Genomic DNA, 23,404 nt, shown 5'->3' on the forward strand with positions numbered 1-23,404 from the left:
TTCATCCTGGAGAAAAGTCTCGGCCCAATACCAAAGTTTGTTCAATTCCATGTACAGAATGCTGCCTGGCCTGCTGAGTCCCTCCAGTGTTTTGTGTCTGTTCCTGTCCTCTGTATGCCTTATCGCCCCCCTCATTTTCGAGTTCCCAGGGGCCAGGTCAGTCACGGTTAAATCAGTGAAACCGGCCAGGTCAGGGACAGGAATCGGGATCAGCACCGACCTATGTTGTTCATGAAGATCGCTTTTATCGCCGACGATTGTCCACACATTGTCTTATCACCACACTGAAGAAGGCAGGTCAGAGACAGTGTGACCAGTGTTCCATGTTAGGTTAGCAGCCGTGCACTGACTCCACAACGCCTGGTCTTCAGCTGAAACCCGATCCCTTGAGGAATGCGTTCAGTAATGCCCACTGTCTGTTATCTCTCTCTCCCTCACTCTCTCTGCTCCCTCGCCCTCCCACCTCCCCTCTCCCTGGTCTCCCTCCCCCTCTCCCTCCTTTTCTCCCCCTTTCCCACACGCAGTGAATTTATTGGCAATTGTGATCCTGTCTCGGGGAAAGTGCGGCCTCTCTACCTGCACCACTCGCTACCTGGTGGCCATGGCAGCGGCGGATCTACTGTCCATTGTCACCGCGGTCATTCTGTGGCAAATCAAATCCTATTACTTCCGGTGGAGTTTTCTGGACATCACTCCTGTGTGCAGTGTTATCGATGTTCTGTTGTTCACAGCCACAAACTGTTCTGTCTGGTTCACCGTCGCTTTCACCTTTGACCGGTTTGTCGCCATTTGCTGTCAGAAGCTGAAAACAAAATATTGCACCGGGGAAACTGCAGCTGTGGTTCTAACAACAATCGGCGCACTGTTCTATCTGGAAAATGTTCCCCGATACTTCACACGGCAACCCAGGGTGATCATCGACAATGTACCGTGGTTTTGTGATCTCAGGGACAATGTTTTCACTGACCCCAGGTGGATAGGATATGACTGGGTCGATACGATTTTAGTTCCATTCCTCCCTTTCGCTGGGATCCTGCTGCTCAACGCTCTGACAGTTAGACACATTTTAGTGGCCAGTCGGGTCCGTAAGGGGCTAAAGGGTCAGAGCAAGGGGGAGAACTGCAGTGACCCGGAGATGGAGAGCAGGAGGAGGTCTGTGATTTTACTCTTCACCATCTCCGGCAGCTTCATCCTCCTGTGGATGACAGTGGTTGTAAATTTTATATATTATCAGGTCTCAGGGGAAGGATTCAGTTTCAATGATTCTGAATGGATCTTTATCTACGTCGGGGTTTTGCTGAGTGATTTCAGCTGCTGCACCAACACATTTATTTACGCGGTGACTCAGTCAAAATTCAGGGAACAGATAATTAGGTTGGTGAAATATTCTGTCCCCTCGGTGCTTCATTTTATTAATAAAGCTGCGTCCTGAGCCCAAGCCGGACGCGACCACAATTTCTCCAGTCCGGAGGCAAACTTCTCACATTCACCGCCTGATCTCGCAGTTGTTATTCCGGGGCCGACTGTCCGACTGACCAGCAGGTCTGGGACATTAGGATAGTGTGTTTCTGGGGAGGGGCAAAGCACTGTCCTGGACTCGCCAGATGTTAGTCAACGAACTACTTTGAAATGCCAGCTATCCATTGGTCTGGGAATATGTCCATTTATCCCTATTCCCGCCCACCAACCTCACAGACCGACTTTCCCACAAGACAGCTGGTGTTCTAGTCTGATGCTGGTAGGATAATCAAATGTCAAACACACCAGTTTCCGCCTTCCGCTTGAATGATTGGCTAACGTGCATATAAATAGGGCGGGTATTGGATACATTGTGGTTGGTACTCCAAACTAATGCACGTTCCCGCCACTAACTGGACTGGAATATGGTGTAGAGGATTGGGAAATAAAACCCTTGCTGCTTCTTTGTTCTAATGAAAACTGAATTACAGTCCAAAAATCCTACAGATTGTATCACGTGAAGCCCAATAGAGAGAATCAAATTAAACTCATTCCCACTACTGAAATGAAAGATATCCGCCCCCAACGATTGGAATGAAATCTGTATTTCATTTCTGTCTACCTGATCACCTTCACCCTGAATAGTGTGTGTTCAAGTGCTTCATAATGACAAAAACTACATGACCCAGTATGAAGTTTTCGAACACGACATAAGGAATAATTCATTATAATCGGGCTAATTCAGCTCGTATCAATATAATTCCTTCCCTTCTTGTTTTTACCCGGATCTCCCATGAACCGAACACAGGGGTTCTCTAAAGGTGCCTCCCCTTGTGCCCAGTATCCCACGAAATTTATAATAAGCCCTTAATTCTTAACCTTTCAAAACCTGATTTGCAAAGTGGAAGGTTTGAATCTACAGTTGAATCTTCAACAGCTTTTGCAGCGAAATAGTCAACCCGTTCATTCACACCCAATTCTGAATGGACGCCCAATCCAAGTGAACCACAATATTCGACAAATGAACCACAATTGCTCACATCCGCAAATCGGTGTGTACCCCGTACTGTGTACATCTGCAAATTACTGTGCATCCCATATTGGGCGACGCATTCCGTAATCTGTGTACATCCCAAATCCATGTTCAACCCCAAATCTGTGTGCCCCTCCAAATGCGCAAGCAACCCGCAAATCAGTGTGAACACCCAAATCCGTGTGCACCCACAAATCTGCGCACATTCTGAAACAGGAGCGCACTCCATAATCATTTTGCACACCAACCAGGTGAAAGCTCCACATGCAGATCATCTAATCCCAAAGCATCATTTTCAAACAGTACACAAAACGGCTGACTCGATAATAAGCACTCGCACGCAACCCACAATTCTTGTGTAAATCCAAATCCGCTGGCGTACGCTGATCCCATATTCGACAACACAGAAATAAGAGAGCACCACAAAATCTATGTGCACCCGTTGAAAGGACAAAGTACAGGGGTTATAAACGTATCGGAAATTAAAACCCGTCACAACTCCAAATCCGCAGTCTCCAAAAAATCTGTGAGAACACCGAAATCGGTAAACATCGCCATAAAGCCCGAAAGTAATGAAAATCTGTGCCAGCCCCAAATCAGTGCGCACCCAAACACCTCACATGCATAATATCTTGTCTCAGAGCAAGAATCATTTCAACAGTTTAGAAAATGGCTGTATCAACATTAAAAAAAAATCCCCAGCCACCCAGTTGTTTGTTTGCACCTCCAGATCGGCCGAAACCCCAAATCTGGATGCAACCTTAAATCCGTGTGCAGTCCTACCTCCGACAGCACAACCCTAAATCTGCGTGCACCCCCAAATCCAAATCCCCCCACCCAAAGCCGTGTGCCCTCCATAGTTGCCGACAAACCGCTAAATCTGGTCCCCAGGTAAGTGCGCCCCCACATGTTCGGGAATACAGCCATGAACTCGTGCGCATCCCTAAACGCATGCGCACCACCAAGGACCACGATTGTCGTTCCAAATCAGTCCCCACAACAGACCTGCTGACAACCCCATATGTGCATGAGATTATCTCAGAACAAAAAATGAGTCGCATTGAAAATCTGCCTCGACGTAAAAACTCCGAACCCAGTCCAAAACCCGTGTGGAAATCTTGATGTGCAAGACCATCACGTGCTGCCACGTATGCACCCCGATATTTGAAAGCGGACATCACTAAATCCGCGTGTTCCCATGTTCGACAACGCACACTAAATCTGCGAACATGTGGGTGCGCACCCTCAAATATGTGCACATCACCAAGAGGGCACCACAAACCCGCTAAAAATCTGACACGCACATTAGAATGGTTTCAAGCAGTTCTCAGAATAGCTTCCACCACCTTCAAAAAGCTGTGTACATTCATTATCAACGTACAGGAAACAACCTTTATATTTATTACTCAACCAAATCTACCGACACCCCTAAATTCATTTACATGCACGTCCTGAACTGGGGTTCTGCCAGCGAGATGTTTCCTGAGACGCCCGGGCAGAAAGGGGGCGCTTCACGCAAAAATTAGAGTTTCTGACATTGAGGCAGTCTGTGAAGCCGATCTATTGACTTACATCCTGACCTTGGCAAAGTTGGATGCCAAAGTTCATCGTTGGTTCGTCGCGTTGTCTGCCTATGATTTCAGCCTGAAGTACCGGCCGGGCGGCCGGAACATTGATCCAGTTGTTTTCTCCCATGTGTGCATGAAGGTCTGGAAATGGACTGAGAGTGGATGGGCGTTCCCGTGCCTGGATTCATCACGGGGCTGGTTTGAGCGGTGGGTCATTTGGGAACTTCTGGTTGCGCCATTCCACAAGCCTGACCACTCTGGATGCAAAGCAGTTCTCTGAGCTGCTTCCAGAGGGAGTGACCTCCGCTCAGCGAGATGACCCTTGTGTAATCACTGTTTGCTCGGCTGCTGCGGAAGCGGAAATGGCCCAAGCTGAAATGAAGAAACACCCTGCCGTATCTCTACTGCGGAGAGACTGGCCGAAACGGCAGTTGAGGAACCAGATTCTGTGCCGGGTCACGTCTGCTCCAGAAAGTTCTCCGCGTTCCCAGTTGCTTCAGTCTGGGAAGTATCGAGGATTGTGTTGAAGTCATTTGATGATAATTCAGGTTAATTGGGGGTTGAAAAGATCTAGGGATTGGATCGTTTCTACTGACCCCGAATGAAAACTATGGTCGAAGAGAACTGTAACCCGTGACTGCGTAAAGACTGTGTAAACCGCGCATTCGATGTGTTCGGAGGAAGACGCTGCCTACAAGGCCCATTCCGTTATCTCATTTGCAGAGAGTGGGGCCACTTGTTCTGGTGTGTATGGATTTCCTATCAATAGAGTCTGGTTCCAGCAACACGGCGATCTTGGTTAATACTGAACACCACACCGGATGTGCTCAAACCTTCCATACAAAGGATCAGAGGGCATCGACCGTGGTCAGTGTTATGCTCATTCTGGCCGCCCCAGACGGATACATAGCGATCAGGCCCAATTAAGGAGGTAGTAGCAAGATGGGGAATTACCCGAAGGAACAATGACAGTACCCTTCCCCTCAACGGAAGCCTCCAGACAAGTTCCTCCATGATTGTCCTGATGGTCCCGGTGGAAGTGTTGGATGAGGGAAGTGTCCAGGATAAAGGAACTGGAAACCTAGGAACACTGGGCCCAGTCGACCCCTGTCCCGACGTTTCACATCTAGTAGCCGCCGGATGGTTGGCAATGATCCGGGATCGTGTAGGGGTTTCAGTCGGAGGACACAAGGGGCTGACGGAAAGTGGATTTAACTGGGAAACGTGCATAGATCTTGGTAGTTTAAGTAGGACCGCTGTGAGGTTGATGATACTTTAGACTCCTAAAGGTTCCAGGAAGCGAGGGGCGAGTTTCTTAGCCTCGTTTTTGAGAGGGATGTCTTTGGATGAAAGCCACACCATCTGCCCAGGTCGATACTCAGGCGCAGGAGTCCGGTATCGATCGACAATCCTCCTCTTGCGATCGGCTGATCTGAGCAGGGTCGTGCGTGTGTCCTCCCAAAGTCGCGGCACCTATAGATATGGGCCGGAACAGACGGCACCACGATCTTGCTCGGGGAACAGCGGGGGTTGTTTCCCAAAGGAGCACGCGAAGGGAGATCTTCCGAAGGCCGCATTAACCAGAGAGTTGTGGGCGTACTCAACCCACGCGAGGTGGTCACTGCTGGTAGATGGGTTGTTGGTTTTTATACAACGTAGCGTCGCCTCCAAGTTTGACATGACCATGGTTCCTGCCTTGGCCCAGCTTGTCATTGCACTCTTTCCTCCCACTTTGCCCAGAAAAGACCCAAGGCTTGAGCTTCAACCCTCCGGCCTTCGGGATCTGCTCCACATTCGCCGTAATGGATTTTAGCTGGTCAAGGTTGTTGTGGGAGGTGAGAATGTCATTGACGTATCTGTCGTGTTGGAGCACCTGCCGCTCCTCCTTGAGTTGGGTGAAAGGAGGGAGGTTAGCAGTTTCGCGCATTGCTAGCTGCGCAATGCCCCCTGCTGGTTTGTCTCAGATGTTCACTCTTGTGTTTGCATATTCTCCCAGCTCCTCGTCCTCGGAGTCTCGCCAGAGGAATCTATGCAGGTGCACTTCCCGGTCTTCCAACCAAATCGAATTGTACATCTTTTTAATGTCACCCAGAGCAGCGTATATTCCAGCCCTAAATCCGAGTCGGACAGATCGAATCTGGTTGAGGACATCTGGACCTTTCATTAGCAGGTCGTACAAGCTCACGCCTCTGAACGTTTGGCTGCTGTTCCACACGAGTCTCACTGGGGTCGTGACAGAGGGCGGGTTCGGAGCAATAAGGTGACTGGAACTGGCCCGTTCCAGCTGAACACCGTGTCCTCGGACAATTTCATTTCAACCCTTCGATCAACCATGTCGCGCACTTGAGCAGTGTACTTAGGTTTCCACTCGGTTCTTTGGCTCGTTGCTTTTCCGTCCGGAGAAACGTAGCTTCGACTGTTCTTTTATTGTTTGGCAAGGAAGCTGGGTCTTCCAACCAAGGATACCTGGCGTGTCAACGTGGTTCCTTGCTGTGGCGGTCACCTGTGACATAGGTGAGGCCTCTTCTTACAACTTCAGGTTCCCTCTCTTCAGCCAGAGTCATTCATTCCTTTGCCGCCCGGCTGGCAGTTTCCGCAGCGGCAACCCCGGCATCTTGGCTCGCATGCTGCGCCAATACGATCCCACTTCCTCCACTCCAGGAAGTCCCGGTTGGTGGTTGAAGTACCTGACTCCTGGAGCTTGATGCCATCCTGTCTGTTTGGTGGAAGTTGCTCTGAGACTCTGCTGGTGAGCTCCTCGTACTGGACAGCAGCCGCTCTCATTGACCTTGCAAACTGTGACTTGGACATGGGGACCGACACAGACAGCTCCTCAAAGAGGGCAGGATGTGCTCCTCTGGCCATCTTCCCCAGGGGTCCGTCCCACAGCACGAGGTCTCCAACAGCTCCGACTCTCTGAGACGCCAGCTGACCTTCTCTATGGCTTATGAGTAAATCTATTTCTCTGGGTCGCACAAGTTCATCAGGCGGTATGTCTGGGAAGAATTTCTGCAGTTGCTTCGGTGTCACAAGTTTGTGGAGATTTGTGGAGTCTAGACAATAACAAACCGATTGCTGTGATTTGAGAGTGCCCTTGGGTGTGACGTTTAGAAGGTACCGCTTTGTCTCCACCTGAATCTTCATCCCCGCAACCCCATGGACGACGAGAGTGATTTCCTCACTCCTGAGGTTCAGTCCACTTGCAGCCTTCTGGGTTGTATAATTGCTGTCTGAAGCCAAGTCAATTAACGTCCCTATTTTTTGTCCAGCATCAGCTGTGACTTCGAGAAGTCACTGGCATCTCTTACAATCCACTTTCCACCGGAAGGCCCGGCTTATCTTTCACAGTGCTGAAGGCTCAGGATGCAGTGTTTGAAAATACATCGCAACACTGTTTGGCCAATTCCGGTGAAAGTTTACTGAAGAACTCCTCTTGATCCTCTCTATATTTCTTCCTGCCTTTATCTTCCTCTGGAACGAATCTGCTCTTTCCCTGACCTGCGCTGCTTTTCTTTATTTCAGCATTGGGGCACAGATAGTAATGATGCTCGGGAGTACGCTCATCCTTGCAGTCTTGGTCTTTACACAGACAGGCGGGTTTGCAGTATGAACAGTCATCATGGACCTCGAGACACCTCTTGCATGCCGCCACCTTTCTTACTGCAGCCTTTTTCTCTCGTAGCTTTGGCGCTCGAAACCGTTTGCAAAAGTGGAGCTTCCTTTTGTGCTTTCCATCACCGCAGACGACACACCGTGCATGGTCGTCGCCTGACTTGGTAGACTTGGCTCAGCCCTGGTTTCTCTTCTACTCGGATCTTCATCCCTCAGTTGCTGCAGCTGCTCATATACGCTCTCTTGCTCTTTGGGGAATTCCAAGAGACTGTCAAACCGATTATAAGGTGCCACAGCATTTCCCCCGTCAGCGACATAGACCAGCTATTCCTTTTTGACAGTTTCTGTAAGTTTACTTTCAATTGAACTTGTCACCAGTGGATTTTTGATAGCACCCGTGTCTCCAAGGCCACTCAAGTCTTGTCGTGCCTACTCCACAGTTTGAATTAATTCCAATATTTTCCGTGGCTGACGATTTCTGGCATTTTCTGTAACTCCTCCACTATTTCAACAGCAATGCGCGTTCGATTCCCATAGCGGTTTTCGAGAACACGGAAGATGTCATCAGCAGTGTGATAAGTAGAGAGGCGAAGGTCTCTTCTGATTTTGTGGTCAAGACTGTCCGGTGGTTGAATCTCTATCACCTCTCTTGAACAGGTCGGCTCTCCCTGCCTCTGCAGTGCTTCCCAGCCCTTTTTCCATCTGTGAAAATCACGTTTTCTCCCAGTAAACTTGGGAAGGGCCGTCGGTTTCAGTCTGCTGGCGGGCGTGGGAAAATAGGAGGAAAAGCCCAACGCCGTTGGGGTTAGTCTTTCAGCATCCTCATTTCTCCTTTCTTTCTTGGAAACCAACTTGGGGATGTGGAGTTCGAGCCACTTTAGGCGATTCAGAAGGTGCTTCCGATCACCTGGCGGGATCCATCATTTCCACCGACCATGCACCTCCTTCGCTGTCTGTACCAGTCCTTGCAGGTGGTTAAGCAAGATGTCATACGCCTCCTAGTGGCCATCGGGTTGTACAGCAGCGACGTTTTCACATTCATCCTCTGCTGCTTGTAGTGCTGTGAACAGTTCAACATTTCCAAAGTTATTCCAAAGAGTCTCCTGGATTACGTTTCTGATCTCCTTCAGTTTCAACTCAGACTCATTTGCCGTCTTTGCCAGGTCGGCTTTTTACTGTTCAGTTAACACGGCTACTTTCTCTGCGTTCAGCTCCGCCTCCCGTTCCACAATGAATCCGGCCTCCACATCATCATTGGCTTCCATGACTTTCTCGGCTTCTGTTGTGAGTTTATTGAAACTGACTCTGAGATCCTCTTCAGACATGTTTTGATGGGCCCTGGTAATACTGTTGGCCAGACGAGAAAATACTCATTTTGCTGTCGTTCGCATTACCTTGAGTTGCTCAACTGATTTCCCAATAGCCTGATCAGCCATGTTTGATTCCACCTGCAGGCTGATAACAGGTGAAAGGGCAAGTACAACTTTTTAATGGCGCTTTGATGTTGTTTTATCTCAACTTGATTTTCTTCCTTTTTGAGGATTCCAAGTTATTGCTCCTACTGCTCCAGCTCAAGGCTCCCAGATTTCTGTTTCTTGGTCCTCCAGCTTCCCGGTCAAAAAGTTTTATTTTTCCCCACTGACAAGCAGCATTTTCACTGTAAAGCAGTGTTTTCACTGTCAACACACACAAAACGCTGGTGGAACGCAGCAGGCCTGGCAGCAACTATAAGGAGAAGCGCTGTGTGTTGCTTGAATTTCCAGCATCTGCAGATTTCCTCGTGTTTGCCTTTTCACTGTCAACCAGTTTTTCACTGTCAAGTCGGAGTTCTTGTTCTGTTGTTTGAACATGTGCAGCTTCCCCACTTGAAAGAGATTGAATGCGCCTACCTAAAGGTTTTTAACTGGATTCCACTCAATGACCAAACAACGTTTCCTTATATTTTTCGCAACTGCGGCAGTTTTAAAGTTCCGTTAGTTCTTAGTCATAAGTCATAAAAAATGTCATAAGTAATCAGTCATAAGTTTTCATTAGGTTAAGGTTAAGGTTGAGGTGAAAAACTGGCTGCCTCTCGGATTTTGTAGACGAATTCGGACCTGCACCTCGGTTTCTCTACTGAACCGCTATGGCCTCCGACCGGGCGAACTCTCTCGAAGGTTCGCGAGCTCTTAAGCCCCACGTCATCTCCAAGAAGCGCCTGCGCGCGATGGGCCCCGTGTCGGAGTTAACTCAAACGCAGTGACAGCGGTGCTCTTTTCCATGAAACGGGCTCCAGTTATTTAAAGTTCGGCATCTTACCGCAGATTCCAACGCTGCTCTCGGACTGCCGGCGTGATGATGCAGGGTCCGCCAAACTGTTTCAGGCAGTAGGTTCTGTCTGGTCTATCAGTAAATTCTTGTTCTTGCTTTTAACCATTTAAATATTATTTTCTTTTGCCTCTGTGTCCCAATGCTTTCTAGAAACTCAAGTTTGACTTGACACTCACCTTACTCCCCACCGCTCCACCATCTCACCACAATACCACAAGTCATAGGAACTGAAATACTCATTCCGTCCGTTGAGTCTCCTCCACCATTCGATCACGACTATTGGATTATCCCTCTAAACCCCGTTCTGCTGCCGCTGCCCCGTCACCTTCGACACTCGTATTAATCAACAACGCACCATTTATTTACTTAAAGCCTATTACTCCGCTGGGTTTAGGACAGCAATGCAGAGGTTCACCAGGATGTTGTCTGGATTAGAGGCATGAGCTGCTGTGTAAGGAGAGTTCGGACAAACTTGGGCTGTTTTCTCTGGTGTGGGGGCGGCTCAGGGTGAGCTGAGAGAGCTTGATCAGATTACCAGAGGTATAGACAGAGTAGAGAGCTGCCACTTTTAACCTTCTGCGTCAAAATGTCCAATAGCAGAGATCATGCATTTAGAGAGATTGCAGAAGAGGATCACCAGGATGTTGGCTGGATTAGAGGCATGAGCTACTGTGTAAGGAGAGTTCGGACAAACTTGGGCTGCTTCTCTGACGTGGAGGAGGCTCAGGGTGCCCCGACACGGCTTGATAAGATTAAAAGAGATATAGATAGAGTAGATAGCTGCCATTGTAAATCTTCGGGTCAAAATACCTAATACCAGACAGCATGCATTTAGGTAGATGAGGGGCCTGTGGAATTTATTGCCACTGACGGCACAGTTGCCAAGTCATTATTTAAAGCAGAGGTTGATCAGTGCTTGATCAGTAAAGGCATCAAAGGTCATGGGGAGAGGGCAGGGAATGGGGTTGAGAAGGGAAATAAAAGACACACGGGCAGACTCATTTAGGGGCTCTTGTCTGGCACGGAGCAGTGGGGCTGAACACCGTTTTCCACTATCGGACCTTCACTGAGACCATTTCCCATCAGTACATGTTTTACCAACAGTACATTTCAATGTTCAAGTTCAATGTAAATTTATTATCAAAGCGTGTTAAGCAGATGTTATCGAACAATTCCTTTTCTTGTTGGCAAGGTGACTCAATGCTCACCCCCAATCTTGGGGAGGGAATGGGACCAATTCCAGAGGGGAGGGTTGGGTGAGTGTGGGACTTTGTGAAGGAGTCCGAACTCCATCCTCCTCATTCCCCTTCCCCTTCTCACTCCCCTCCCTCCCACTCCACTGATGTGTTTGTGAGAGAGACAGAGAGACCTGTGTGCCCAGTCACATTCCGTTAGTGATGTGCTGTCCCTACCTACACACTCACACTCCTCTGTACACAGCAATCCTCACAAGCTTAAATGATCCAAAAATCTTATCCCCTCCCTCCTGCACCAACTCTTTAGCCACGTGTTAAACTGTATAATCTTCTGATCCCTGCCACATCACACGGACAGCAGTCCTGAGATCACAGGCCTGGAGGAGTTGTCCTTTCAATTAGCACCTCACTCCCTGAACTCCCTTAACTTAACCTTGTTACTCTACCAGCCCATATCATTGTTACCCACATGGACCACGACCTTCACTGTTCACCCTCCTGAGGAATGCTGAGCACTCAACCTGAGATGACCCAGATGCCAGCATGCAGGAGGGAATTTCATTCATCCTGGAATTTCATTCTCACCTACAGAACATCCTGTCAGTTCCCTGAGCTAACAAGCCACGTATCAACACAGCTCACCTCTTCTCCTCCCTGCCCTTCTCAGTCTCAGAGCCATGCTCAGTGCCAGAGACCCTATTGCTGTGACTTTTCTTTGCCAGGTCATCCCACCATCCCCGACTGTACCTAAAGTGATACCTGTGTTGTTCAGAGGGATGGGCACAGGGGGAAACAGAGAGTCCAGTTTCTTCCTCACTGTCACCCAGTTCCCTGTGCCGTGCACCTTGGGTGCAAATACCTCTCAAATGTCCTACCTATCACCCCTTCAGCCTCCTGAATGATCTGGAGTTCATCCAGTTCCAGCTGCAACTCCGTAATGTGGATTGTTCGGAGCTGAAGCTGGATGCCTTTCTCACAGGTGTAGTTATCAGGGACACAGCAGGGTCCTCTGCCTTCCCACATCCCAGAAAGCAGCTTTCCACCACCCCGCCTGTCATCTCCACTGTTTCAACTGAGAAAATGTAAAGAAGGGGCAAAAAAAATTCTACATCCATCATGATTTTGCCTTCTCTGACTGACTGCTCTCCCCACTGAAACCTCAAAGAATTAAAGCCTCAAAGTCTCCGCTCCAACTCTGTCCACTCCAACAGTGACAGCTCCATTTGCTCCAGCTAATGAAGGTTTTCTTGATAATCCATCCTGACTGTGGAGTGGCCACCGCTGAAAGCTCAAAAATAACCAGCCCTGAACCACTGCCTTTAATACTCCATTGGTGAACCTGAGTGAATTACGTCCTCTGAAGCTTATGATCTCTCAGATTCACGTTGGGTCAAAGCTTGATACGGTGACACAAGGATGAATGACTGATTGAAACCCATCCCAGTCAGAGCAGGTGACCACCCTCATCACAGTGTGAACCCACCACTGTCTCTGCAGTGTGGATCAGTGTGTGAATGCCTTCCCACAGTCTGAGCAGGTGACCACCCTCATCACAGTGTGAACCCACCACTGTCTCTGCAGTGTGGATCAGTGTGTGAATGCCTTCCCACAGTCTGAGCAGGTGACCACCCTCATCACAGTGTGAACCCACCACTGTCTCTGCAGTGTGGATCAGTGTGTGAATGCCTTCCCACAGTCTGAGCAGGTGACCACCCTCCCCACAGTGTGAACCCACCACTGTCTCTGCAGTGTGGATCAGTGTGTGAATGCCTTCCCACAGTCTGAGCAGGTGACCACCCTCCCCACAGTGTGAACCCGTCACTGTCTCTGCAGTGTGGATCAGTGTGTGAATGCCTTCCCACAGTCTGAGCAGGTGACCACCCTCCCCACAGTGTGAACCCACCACTGTCTCTGCAGTGTGGATCAGTGTGTGAATGCCTTCCCACAGTCTGAGCAGTTGATGTTCAGTCAGTTGAGATGTCTGAGCGAATTCATTCCCACAATCAGAACAGGTGACTGGCATCGCCCAGTGTGAACTCGCTGATGGACTTTCAAGCCTGATGACCGAGTGAATCCCTTTCCACAATCTAAGCAGGTGAACGGTTTCTCCCCAGTGTGAATTCGGCAGTGCCTCAGCAGGTTGGATGACGCAGTGAACCCCTTCCCACATTCACAGCACGTGAACGGCTTCTCCCCAGTGTGAATTCGGCAGTGCTTCACAAGGTGGGATGAGTCAGTGAATCCCTTCCCACATTCAGAGCATGTGAATGGCTTCTCCCCAGTGTGAATTCGAATGTGCTTCACGAGGGAGTATGAATCAGTGAATCCCTTCCTACATTCAGAGCAGCTGAACGGCTTCTCCCCAGTGTGAATTCGCTGATGTACATTCAGATGAGACGACTGAGTGAATCCCTTCCCACATTCAGAGCATGTGAACGGCTTCTCCCCAGTGTGAATTCGGCAGTGCTTCACAAGGTGGGATGAGTCAGTGAATCCCTTCCCACATTCAGAGCATGTGAATGGCTTCTCCCCAGTGTGAATTCGGCAGTGCTTCACAAGGGAGTATGAATCAGTGAATCCCTTCCCACATTCAGTGCAGCTGAACGGTTTCTCCCCAGTGTGAATTCGCTGATGTACTTTCAGATGAGATGACTGGGTGAACCCCTTGCCACATTGAAAGCAGCTGAACGGTTTCTCCCCAGTGTGAACTCGCTGATGTTCAGTCAGTTGAGATGACCGAGCAAATCCTTTCCCACATTCAGAGCAAGTGAACGGCCTCTCCCCAGTGTGAACTCGGTAGTGTCTCACAAGTTTGGATGAGTCACTGAATCCCTTCCCACATTCAGAGCAAGTGAATGGCCTCTCCCCGGTGTGAACTCGCTGGTGTCTCTGTAGTGTGGATGAACGAGTGAATCCCTTCCCACAGTCTAAGCAGGTGAACGACATCTTTTCAGTGTGAACTCACTGGTGTTCATTCAGTTGAGATGATTCAGTGAATCCTTTCGCACACAGAGCAGGTGATTGGCCTCTCCCCGGTGTGAACTTGCTGGTGTCACTGTGGCATGGTTGAGTGTGTGAATGCCTTCTCACCATGTAAACAGGTTACTGTCTTCTCACTGGGGAATTTTCAGATGTATATTTAGCACCGACGACAGAATGAATTGCTTCCTGCTGTCAGAACAGGTGGAGCATCTCACTGTGGTGTGAACTTGCTGATGTATCTTCAGGCTGGATGACTGAGTAGTTCCCCTCCCTCACACAGAGCAGGTGAATGGCCTCTCCTCACTGTGAACTCACCGGTGTGTCTGTGGGTAGGCTGTGAGTGAATCCCCTCCCACACACAGAGCAGGTGAATGGCCTCTCCCCACTGTGAACTCACTGGCGTGTCTGTGGGTAGGCTGTGAGTGAATCCCCTCCCTCACACAGAGCAGGTGAATGGCCTCTCCCCACTGTGAACTCACTGGCGTGTCTGTGGGTAGGCTGTGAGTGAATCCCCTCCCTCACACAGAGCAGGTGAATGGCCTCTCCCCACTGTGAACTCACTGGTGTGTCTGTGGGTAGGCTGTGAGTGAATCCCCTCCCACACTGAGAGAAGGAGAATGATATCTCACTGCGATCAATCATCTGGCAATTCAGACAGTCAGATGTTTGAATCCCTTCTACAATCAATGGGTTGAAGAACTGATCTCCAGTGAGCAAATGCTGGTGTGTTCTCAGCTCCCGGTTCCAGTGGATAACACTGAGTTACAACAGAAAACTTCATTTCAGACACAAAACACATTTCCAGCTGGGATGAGATAATTCTTCATCTCCAAGGATTGACAATAGATGTGTCCGTCTTGCAAAGAAAATATTTGGCCAATCCTTATATATCCGTAAATAGACAGCCCATGCACAAGTGTTCTGCCATTTCAAACCTGTAAAAATATTTGAAAGGACATCAATAGGTGAAGGACAGTTTTTCAGGTGAGATTTTGGTCTGTGGTGAGAACATAAGAAAAAGGAGCAGGAGAACATCATCTGGCCCGTCTCCACCAACCTGCCTTTTCCCCATCGCCCTTCATTCCCCTTCTTTGCAAACATCTATCCAACCTCGTCTCAAATGCATTTACTGAGGTAGCCTCCACTGCTTTATTGGGCGGAGAAATCTATAGATTCCCAACTCTTGGGGGAAATCTTCATCTCCATCCCAAATGCCCCGAAAGTTAAAGTGATGTCCTCTAGTTCTACTCTCAACTACCAGTGGAAACAACTTTTCTACCTCTACCTTAACTATCTGAATCATAATTTTGCATGTTTCTATAAGATCATCTCTCAATGTGAGCTCTGGCATCAGAATATCACCCAGTTCATCTCATGTTGAGATATACCACAGGTGACTGTGGGAAGCAGATGGAGTTCAACCTGGTGGTTCATTTCGGTAGGTCCAATTTGAAGACAGAATACAATATTAATGATAGGACTCTTGGCAGTTTCGAGGAGCAGCTAGATCGTGGGATCTGTGTCAATAGTTCATGCAAAGCTGCTACGCAGCTGGACAATGTTTTTAAGAAGGCCTTCATCAGCCATGGGACTGAATTCAAAAGTGGTGAGGTACTACTACAGATATAAAAGGCCTTCGTTAGGCCCTACTTTTAGCACTGTGTTCAATTCTGATTACCTCACTACAGGAAAAAACACTCTAAATAGGGTGCAGAGGAGTTTGACAAGGATGTTGCTTGAATTGGAGAGCATGCCTTACAGGAGTAGGCTGAGTAAACTTTGGAGCGATGGAAGATGAGAGGGGACCTGAGAGAGTTGTATAAGATGATGAGAGGCATTGATCGTGTGGATAGCCAGAGGTTTCTCCCCAGGGCTGAACGAGCCAACATGAGGGGGCATAGTTTTAAGGTGCTTGGAAGTAGGTACAAGGGGGATACCAGAGGTAAGCTTTTTTTTCACTCTCTTTTCACACAGAGAGTGTCAGGTACATGGAATGCACTGCCAGCGACGGTGGAAAAGGTGGATACAATAAGGGTCTTTTCAGAGACTGTTCAGTAGGTACGTGGAGCTGGGAATAATAGAGGGATATTTGGTAGTGAAACTCTAGGCAGATTCTAGATGTTGGTTATATCGTCGGCATGAGGTTGTCATCCGAAGGGCCTGTAATGAATTGCAGACTTATGTTTCTGTGTTTCTATGTGAACTCCCCATCTTCTAACAAGGCATGGATCAAGTATCTTGACTGACCAACAAAATCTCTGATTGTATTCCTGTCTGTATGAGAAAGGGCTCTACTTCTGCCTTCAATCAACCTATGACTTGGCTCAGTCTGTCTCTGTCCTTTGGTATTATTTCAAGTTCATGTTCCACAACACGACAAAGTGAACTTGTTACTACATGTCTGATCCTGGAGATTTTCTAATTACTGGGATCCCCTCCCCCCAGCTGAGTGACAGTGATGAACCCATCGATGGCAATGCCAATGACTATGAAGGGGTGGGCAGTAGTTACTCTCATTGGAGTGTGGCACTTTTGTGATGTGAAAGCTACAAGTCACCTGTCATCGAGGACAAAGGTGTTTCATATCGTTATTTACCCAGAGAGAACTAAAGCTGACCGGTGGATTTTTTTATGCTATACAATAGTAATTGACATTCTCACTGACTGGGAGGTAGACTCTTTATCTGAGAGTAACTGGACACTATATTTTTGTTCCGAGGTTCTGATCCTCGGATTTGCATGGCTGGAAGTCGCTGCGTTAGGGACAATCTCTATGGGGACAACGCTGGCCTGTCAACCATGGCTGCCTCCTTACCCAGAAGACACCACGGCGGAGAAACCTGTCCATCAGCCATCGAAGGACCCAGCGATGCGCATGCGCCGGAGAAATGGCGGCGCCGCCAGCTCTCAACCGCCGTAAACTCCCCGTGGCTCGGGTAAATCGTGGGGCTGAGAGAGACGGAAAGGACTGGGACTGTCCTGAGGTGCGGGACCAGTGTGGACGGAGCTTATAGTAATTTTTCTTCAATCGCGGTTCAGACGCCGGTGATTAAGTTCCCACCCGCGGCCCCGCTCCTACCTGCGTCCGATCCCCGAGAGCCTCGCGTCTGCTGAGCGCATGCGCAATGTTCACGACGGGCTGTGCCGCCCACGCATGCGCATTGGTTTAAACAGGATAAAAAATCTGCAGACGCGGAAATCCAAAGCAACACCTGGAGGAACTCAGGGGGGCAGAAAGCAACTATGGAGAGGAGAGAACAGTAGGCGTTTCAGACCCACACCCTTCTTCAGGACTGGAAAGGAAGGTAGGGAGTCAGTATGTGGGGGGAGATGAAGTGATAGGGTAAACCGGGAGACGGGAAGAGTAAAGAGCTGAGAAGTTAATGAGTGAGAGAGATAAAGGGCTGGAGAACAATAATATTTTATTGATCCTGAGTGGGAAATTCATTCCGTTACAGCAGCGACATTTAGAAACACACTTAACAGTGTGCAGAGTTTACTAATAAGAAAGTAGAAAATAATAATATACACAGTAATACTGTACCAATGTGCAATAATATTGTATAAAATAATAATGCAGGGATTATTGAACTAAGATGTGTGTTCACCTATCGCAGAAAGATGAACTCTTGCATTTGGTAAGAAACAATTTCTGTAACTATGCTTGAGAGGGCGGGGTTGAGTGAGTCTGTTAGAAAGAGGGATGGGGAATCTGCTGCCTGTCGGGTAGGTGATGGAGAGGATATGACAGATTGTCCATAATCGGTAAGTTTATCAAAGAATGGATCCATGTCTCCTGATGAGTTTATTTTGTCATTTTGCACCGATGCTGCTCCCCCAACAGAAAGCAGCAAAGAAGACTGCACTCGCTACAACAGACTGGTAAAAGATCTGCACCAACCTGCCTCACACATTAAAGCATCTCGGCTTCATAGAAGACAAAGTCTACTCATCCCCTTCTTCAAAACAACCTTTCTGTTGGTTTTTCAGTCATGTCTTTACCCGAGGTGAACACCCAACTAATTGTCCTCCAACACAGTGACCTCTTCTCCCAGAATGTGTACAGGACTCGTCACTGTCCTCTTCCCCCTAAAATCAATCACCATTTCCCTGGTTTCGGCCACATTCAGGAGCAGGTGATTCCTCCCTCATTATTCCACAATCCTGTCCACCAGTCCTCTGTTCTCCGACTCCTGCCCATCTCTGATGCACCCAACTACCGCAGAGTCATCAGAGAACTTCTGCAACTGGCCAGACTCAGAGTTGGACTGAAAGTCTGAGGAGTGCAGTGTGTACAGAAAAGGAGACAGGACAGTCCCTTGTGGGGCTCCAGTGACACTCACCTCCACCTCAGGCACAGAACACCCAGCGGTACAAACTGGGGTCTGTCTGCCAGGAAGGCAGTGATCCAGGAGAGAGTGGATTTGTGTACACCCATTCTTTGCAATTTCTTGCTCAGAAGACTGGATGGATTACACTGAAGGCACTAGAGCGATTTAAAATTATGATTCTCACAATGCCACCAGCATCATTCCGGTGGGAGTAAGCTCACAGCAACAGGTGGATGACAGAACACAGAACCAAAGAGAATCTGCAGCACAACACAGGCCCTCCGGCCCACAAAGCTGAGCCCAACATGTCCTTATCGTAGAACTGCCTAGGCTTGCCCATAGCTCCATGTACCGGTCCAGGAGTCTCTGAAAAGACCCTACCGTTTCCACCTCCACCACGGTCGCCGGTAGCCCATTCCACGCACTCACCACTCTCTGCGTAAAAAAACACAGGTCCCTGACATCTCCTCTGTATCTACTTCCAAGCACCTTCAGAATACCTCCATTCGTGCTCGCCCTGGGGAAAAGCCTCTGACTATCCACATGATCAATGCCTCTCATTATCTTGTACACCTCCATCAGGTCACCTCTCATCCTCCGTCGCTCCAAGGAGAAAAGCCAGGTTCACTCAACCGATTCTCATAAGGCATGCTCCCCAATCCAGGCAACATCCTTGTAAATCTCCTCTGCACCCTGTCTATGGTTTTCACATCCTTCCTGTAGTGAGGCGACCAGAAATGAGCAGAGTAATCAGAGTGAGGTCTGACCAGGGTCATATATAGGTGCAGCATTACCTCTCAGCTCTTAAACTCATGCACCGCGTGCCTTCTTTACCACAAATCCAACTTGTGTAGCAGCTTTGAGTGTCCCGTGGACCCGGATCCCAAGATCCCTCTGATCCTCCACACTGCCTAGAGTCTTACCATTGATTCTACGTTCTGCCATCATATTTGACCTACCAGATGAACTACCTCACACTTCTCTGGGTTGAACTGCATCTGCCTCTTCTCAGCCCAGTTTTGCATCCGATCAATGTCCCGTTGTAAGCTGTGACATTCCAGGGCGATCTCCACTCTCTTTCTTGGAAAAGGGAACAGCATCTGCATCCCTCCAATCGTCTGAAACGTCTCCCGTCCTCATTGATGATGTAAAGATCATCGCCAGAGGCTCAGCAATCTCCTCCCTCACTTCCCACAGTGTCCTGGGGTACATCCCATTGGGTGCCGGTGACTTATCCAACAGATGCTTTCCAAAAGCTCCAGCACATGGGATTGTCCACTCCTGACACACAGTAATCCAGAATGACTCACAGAACACAGAAAAAAAACGGCGAAACGTAGGAGCTGCAGCAACGAGCCGTCACAAGCGCAGCACCATCTTAGAGTGTGAGTAGCCTGGAGTGTCCCGTCTGACAGTGACTGGTCAGGGTAGGAGACAGCCGGAGAGACTATATCTGCTGACCCGTCTGACAGTGACTGGTCAGGGTAGGAGACAGCCGGAGAGACTACATCTGCTGACCCGTCTGACAGTGACTGGTCAGGGTAGGAGACAGCCGGAGAGACTACATCTGCTGACCCGTCTGACAGTGACTGGTCAGGGTAGGAGACAGCCGGAGAGACTACATCTGCTGACCCGTCTGACAGTGACTGGTCAGGGTAGGAGATAGCCGGAGAGACTACATCTGCTGTCCCGTCTGACAGTGACCGCAGGTCAGGGTAGGAGACAGCCGGAGAGACTACATCTGCTGACCCGTCTGGCAGTGACTGGTCAGGGTAGGGGACAGCCGGAGAGACTACATCTGCTGACCCGTCTGACAGTGACTGGTCAGGGTAGGAGACATCCGGAGAGGCTACATCTGCTGACCCGTCTGACAGTGACTGGTCAGGGTAGGAGACAGCCGGAGAGACTACATCTGCTGACCCGTCTGACAGTGACTGGTCAGGGTAGGAGACAGCCGGAGAGACTACATCTGCTGACCCGTCTGACAGTGACTGGTCAGGGTAGGAGACAGCCGGGGAGACTGCATCTGCTGACACGTCTGACAGTGACTGGTCAGGGTAGGAGACAGCCGGAGAGACTACATCTGCTGACCCGTCTGACAGTGACTGGTCAGGGTAGGAGACAGCCGGAGAGACCACATCTGCTGACCCGTCTGACAGTGACCGCAGGTCAGGGTAGGAGACAGCCGGAGAGACTACATCTACTGACCCATCTGACAGTGACCGCAGCTCAGGGTAGGAGATTTCGTGGTTTCTCCTGCCCCAGAAATGACCAAGAGACGCAGAAGATTCTTCAAGAAGGGTTAAACTTTAATTTGCAAATCAAAGCTGAGACAGTCATTGAGCTAGTCGCTGATTGCCCACCGATCCTTGTACATAACATTTTTATAGCAATCTCTTGGTTTAGTTGCATTAGCATATCCGATCGGTCTACAGTTGCGTATCACAAGTACGTCCACCACTATTGTTTCTACCCATTGATTTAATCATGTTCTAAGCTACATCTCTTAGCTCGCCTCTCATTAACACACCATTGTCTTCTACATTCTTAAGATTTCATTCTCCTACTAAATTGGGTACATGTACTCAGCTCCGATGTCACTATTGGAGTATAAAAGTATAAATTTTGCTGTGTAACCAAAACTATGAAGTCAGTTTTGAAACTTGCTATTTGCTATTCTCCTAGTAGAATGAAATCTTAAGTATGTAGAAGACAATGGTGTGTTAATGAGAAGTAGCTAAAGAGATGTAGATTCGAACATAATTAAGTCACATAATCCTAGGACGACTAATTGCTATGCATGTATCCTAAAAATGCAGAAGACAATGGTGTGTTAATGAGAGGTAGCTAAAGAGATGTAGATTAGAACATTGGTCCGTTCTGAGTTTGCTATTTGCTATACATGTACCCAATTTAGTAGGAGAATGAAATCTTAAGAATGTAGAAGACAATGGTGTGTTAACGAGAGGCAGCTAAGAGATGTAGATTAGAACACGATTGGGTCAATGGGACGTACGTTTAGTACGTGTGAAACTGGACCAGGGGATTGATATAAAAATGCTGTGTCCGGGGATCGGTGGGCAATCAGCGACTAGCTCAATGACTGTCTCAGTTTTGATTTGCAAATTAAAGTTTAACCCTTCTTGAAGAATCTTCTGCGTCTCCTGGTCACTTGTGAGGCACGAAAAACCACGACATCACAAGGATTGTTACAGAAACTCTTTCCCACCAAATGTAATCAGAATACAACCGTTCATTTACTGCAACAGGAGAACACACATCGTAGTTCAATAGTCTCTGCGTTATTATTTAATATATAATTATTGTGTATATTGTAAATCTTTATTTTTAGTAAAGTCTGCACAGTGCTAAGTATGTTTTTAAATGTTGCTGCTGTAACGAAAGAATTCCCCACTCTGGATTAATAGTATTTAATAATAATAATTCTCCACCCCTTTATCACTCTCACCAATCAACTTCTCAGCTCTTCACTCCTCCCCGTCTCCCTGTTTACCCTATCACCTCACCTTCCCCCAGATTCTTACTCCCTCCCTTCCTTTCCAGTCCTGAAGAAGGGTCTCGGTCTGAAACGCCGACTGTTCTCTCCTCTCCATAGTTGCTGCCGGCCCCTTTGAATTTCCTCCAGTATTTCCCCTCTTTTGCTTTGGATTTCCGCATCTGCAGATTTTCTCGTTTGCTCAAATGCGCATGCGCAGAGGTCTGAGGCGGTACGACCTATCGCGCATGCGCTCAGTCGGCGTGAGGCTCACAAGGACCGGCTGCAGGTAGGAGGGTCTCCGGGAGGGAATTAATCGTGTCTGAAACGCGATTGAAGGGCTATTACTGTGAGCTCTTGCCGCACTGGTCCTGCATCCCAGGACAGCCCCGGTCCGGTGCCTCTTCCTCAGCCCCACGATCCGTACCCGGGCCTCGGGGAGCTGACGAGCGCTGGAGCCGCCGCCATCTCTGCGGCGCATGCGCATCGCGAGAACGTTCGGTGGCTGACAGACCGGTTTCTCGTTCGTGCGGCCTTCTGGGTAAAGCGGCAGCCATGTGTGACTCTGCCAGCGTTGTCCCAGTACAGTCGGAGGAAATGAGAGCGAATGTCTCTCTCAAACTCTGCCGAGGTCCAGCTGTATACATGCAAGGATTAGTAATTCGGAACAAAAATATGTTTTCTAGTTAATCTTGGATGAAAAGCCTGCCTTCCAATCAATTAAATTGTCAATTAGTGCTGTATGGCAAAAAAAAATCCTTCCGTCAGATTTAGTTCCCTCTGGGTAAGTAACCCCTTTGTCCTCGAGGACAAGTGACTTGTGGCTTTCACATCACAAAAGTGCCACACTCCAATGAGAATAACTGCTGCCCTCCCATTCAGGATTGCTGGCATTGACATTAATGGATTCATCACTATCAATCAGCTGGGGTGGGGATCTGAGTAATTAGGTAATCTCTGGGATTCTATATGTTGTGACAAGTGATCTTGGTAGTGTTGTGGAGCATGGCCAGAACTTGAAATAATCCCAAAGGACAGAGACAAATTGAGCCAAGTCATAGGTTGATTGAACGCAGAAACATCCTCGTACAGACAGGAATACAGAGAATTTAATGGTCAGCCAGGATAACTGATCCGTGCCTTGTTAGAAGATGAGGAGTTCATATAGAGACAGAAATCCACAGTGTAATTACAATTTCCCTACCACATCGCCCATGTACCTATCTAAAAGTCTCTGAAAAGTTCCTATTGTACCCACCCTTTGTGTGAAAAACATACCTCTGACATCACCCTTGTACCTACTTCCAAGCACCATAAAACTATGCCCCCCACCCATGTCAGCCATTTCACTCTTGGGAAAAAGCTTCTTGCTATCCACACGATCAATGCCCCTCATCATCTTATTCACCTCTATCAGG

General features: G+C 48.6%; 1 protein-coding gene across 1 annotated transcript; it reads right to left on the reverse strand.

Annotated features, from left to right (window-relative positions):
- Positions 1-12,870: 12,870 nt before the first annotated feature.
- Positions 12,871-14,488, reverse strand: LOC132385919 (gastrula zinc finger protein XlCGF8.2DB-like). The gene has a single exon (XM_059958154.1). It carries the CDS (start codon positions 14,121-14,123, stop codon positions 13,146-13,148), a length of 978 nt encoding a protein of 325 aa, XP_059814137.1. The 5' UTR covers positions 14,124-14,488; the 3' UTR covers positions 12,871-13,145.
- Positions 14,489-23,404: the final 8,916 nt, after the last annotated feature.

Source organism: Hypanus sabinus (genome assembly GCF_030144855.1).
Source record: "Hypanus sabinus isolate sHypSab1 chromosome X2 unlocalized genomic scaffold, sHypSab1.hap1 SUPER_X2_unloc_5, whole genome shotgun sequence".
Classification (NCBI taxonomy): Eukaryota; Metazoa; Chordata; class Chondrichthyes; order Myliobatiformes; family Dasyatidae; genus Hypanus; species Hypanus sabinus.

Coding starts and splice junctions, on each gene's coding strand:
- LOC132385919 (XM_059958154.1), bottom strand. CDS start 14,123: ATGTCGTTCACCTGCTTAGACTGTGGGAAGGGATTCACTCGTTCATCC.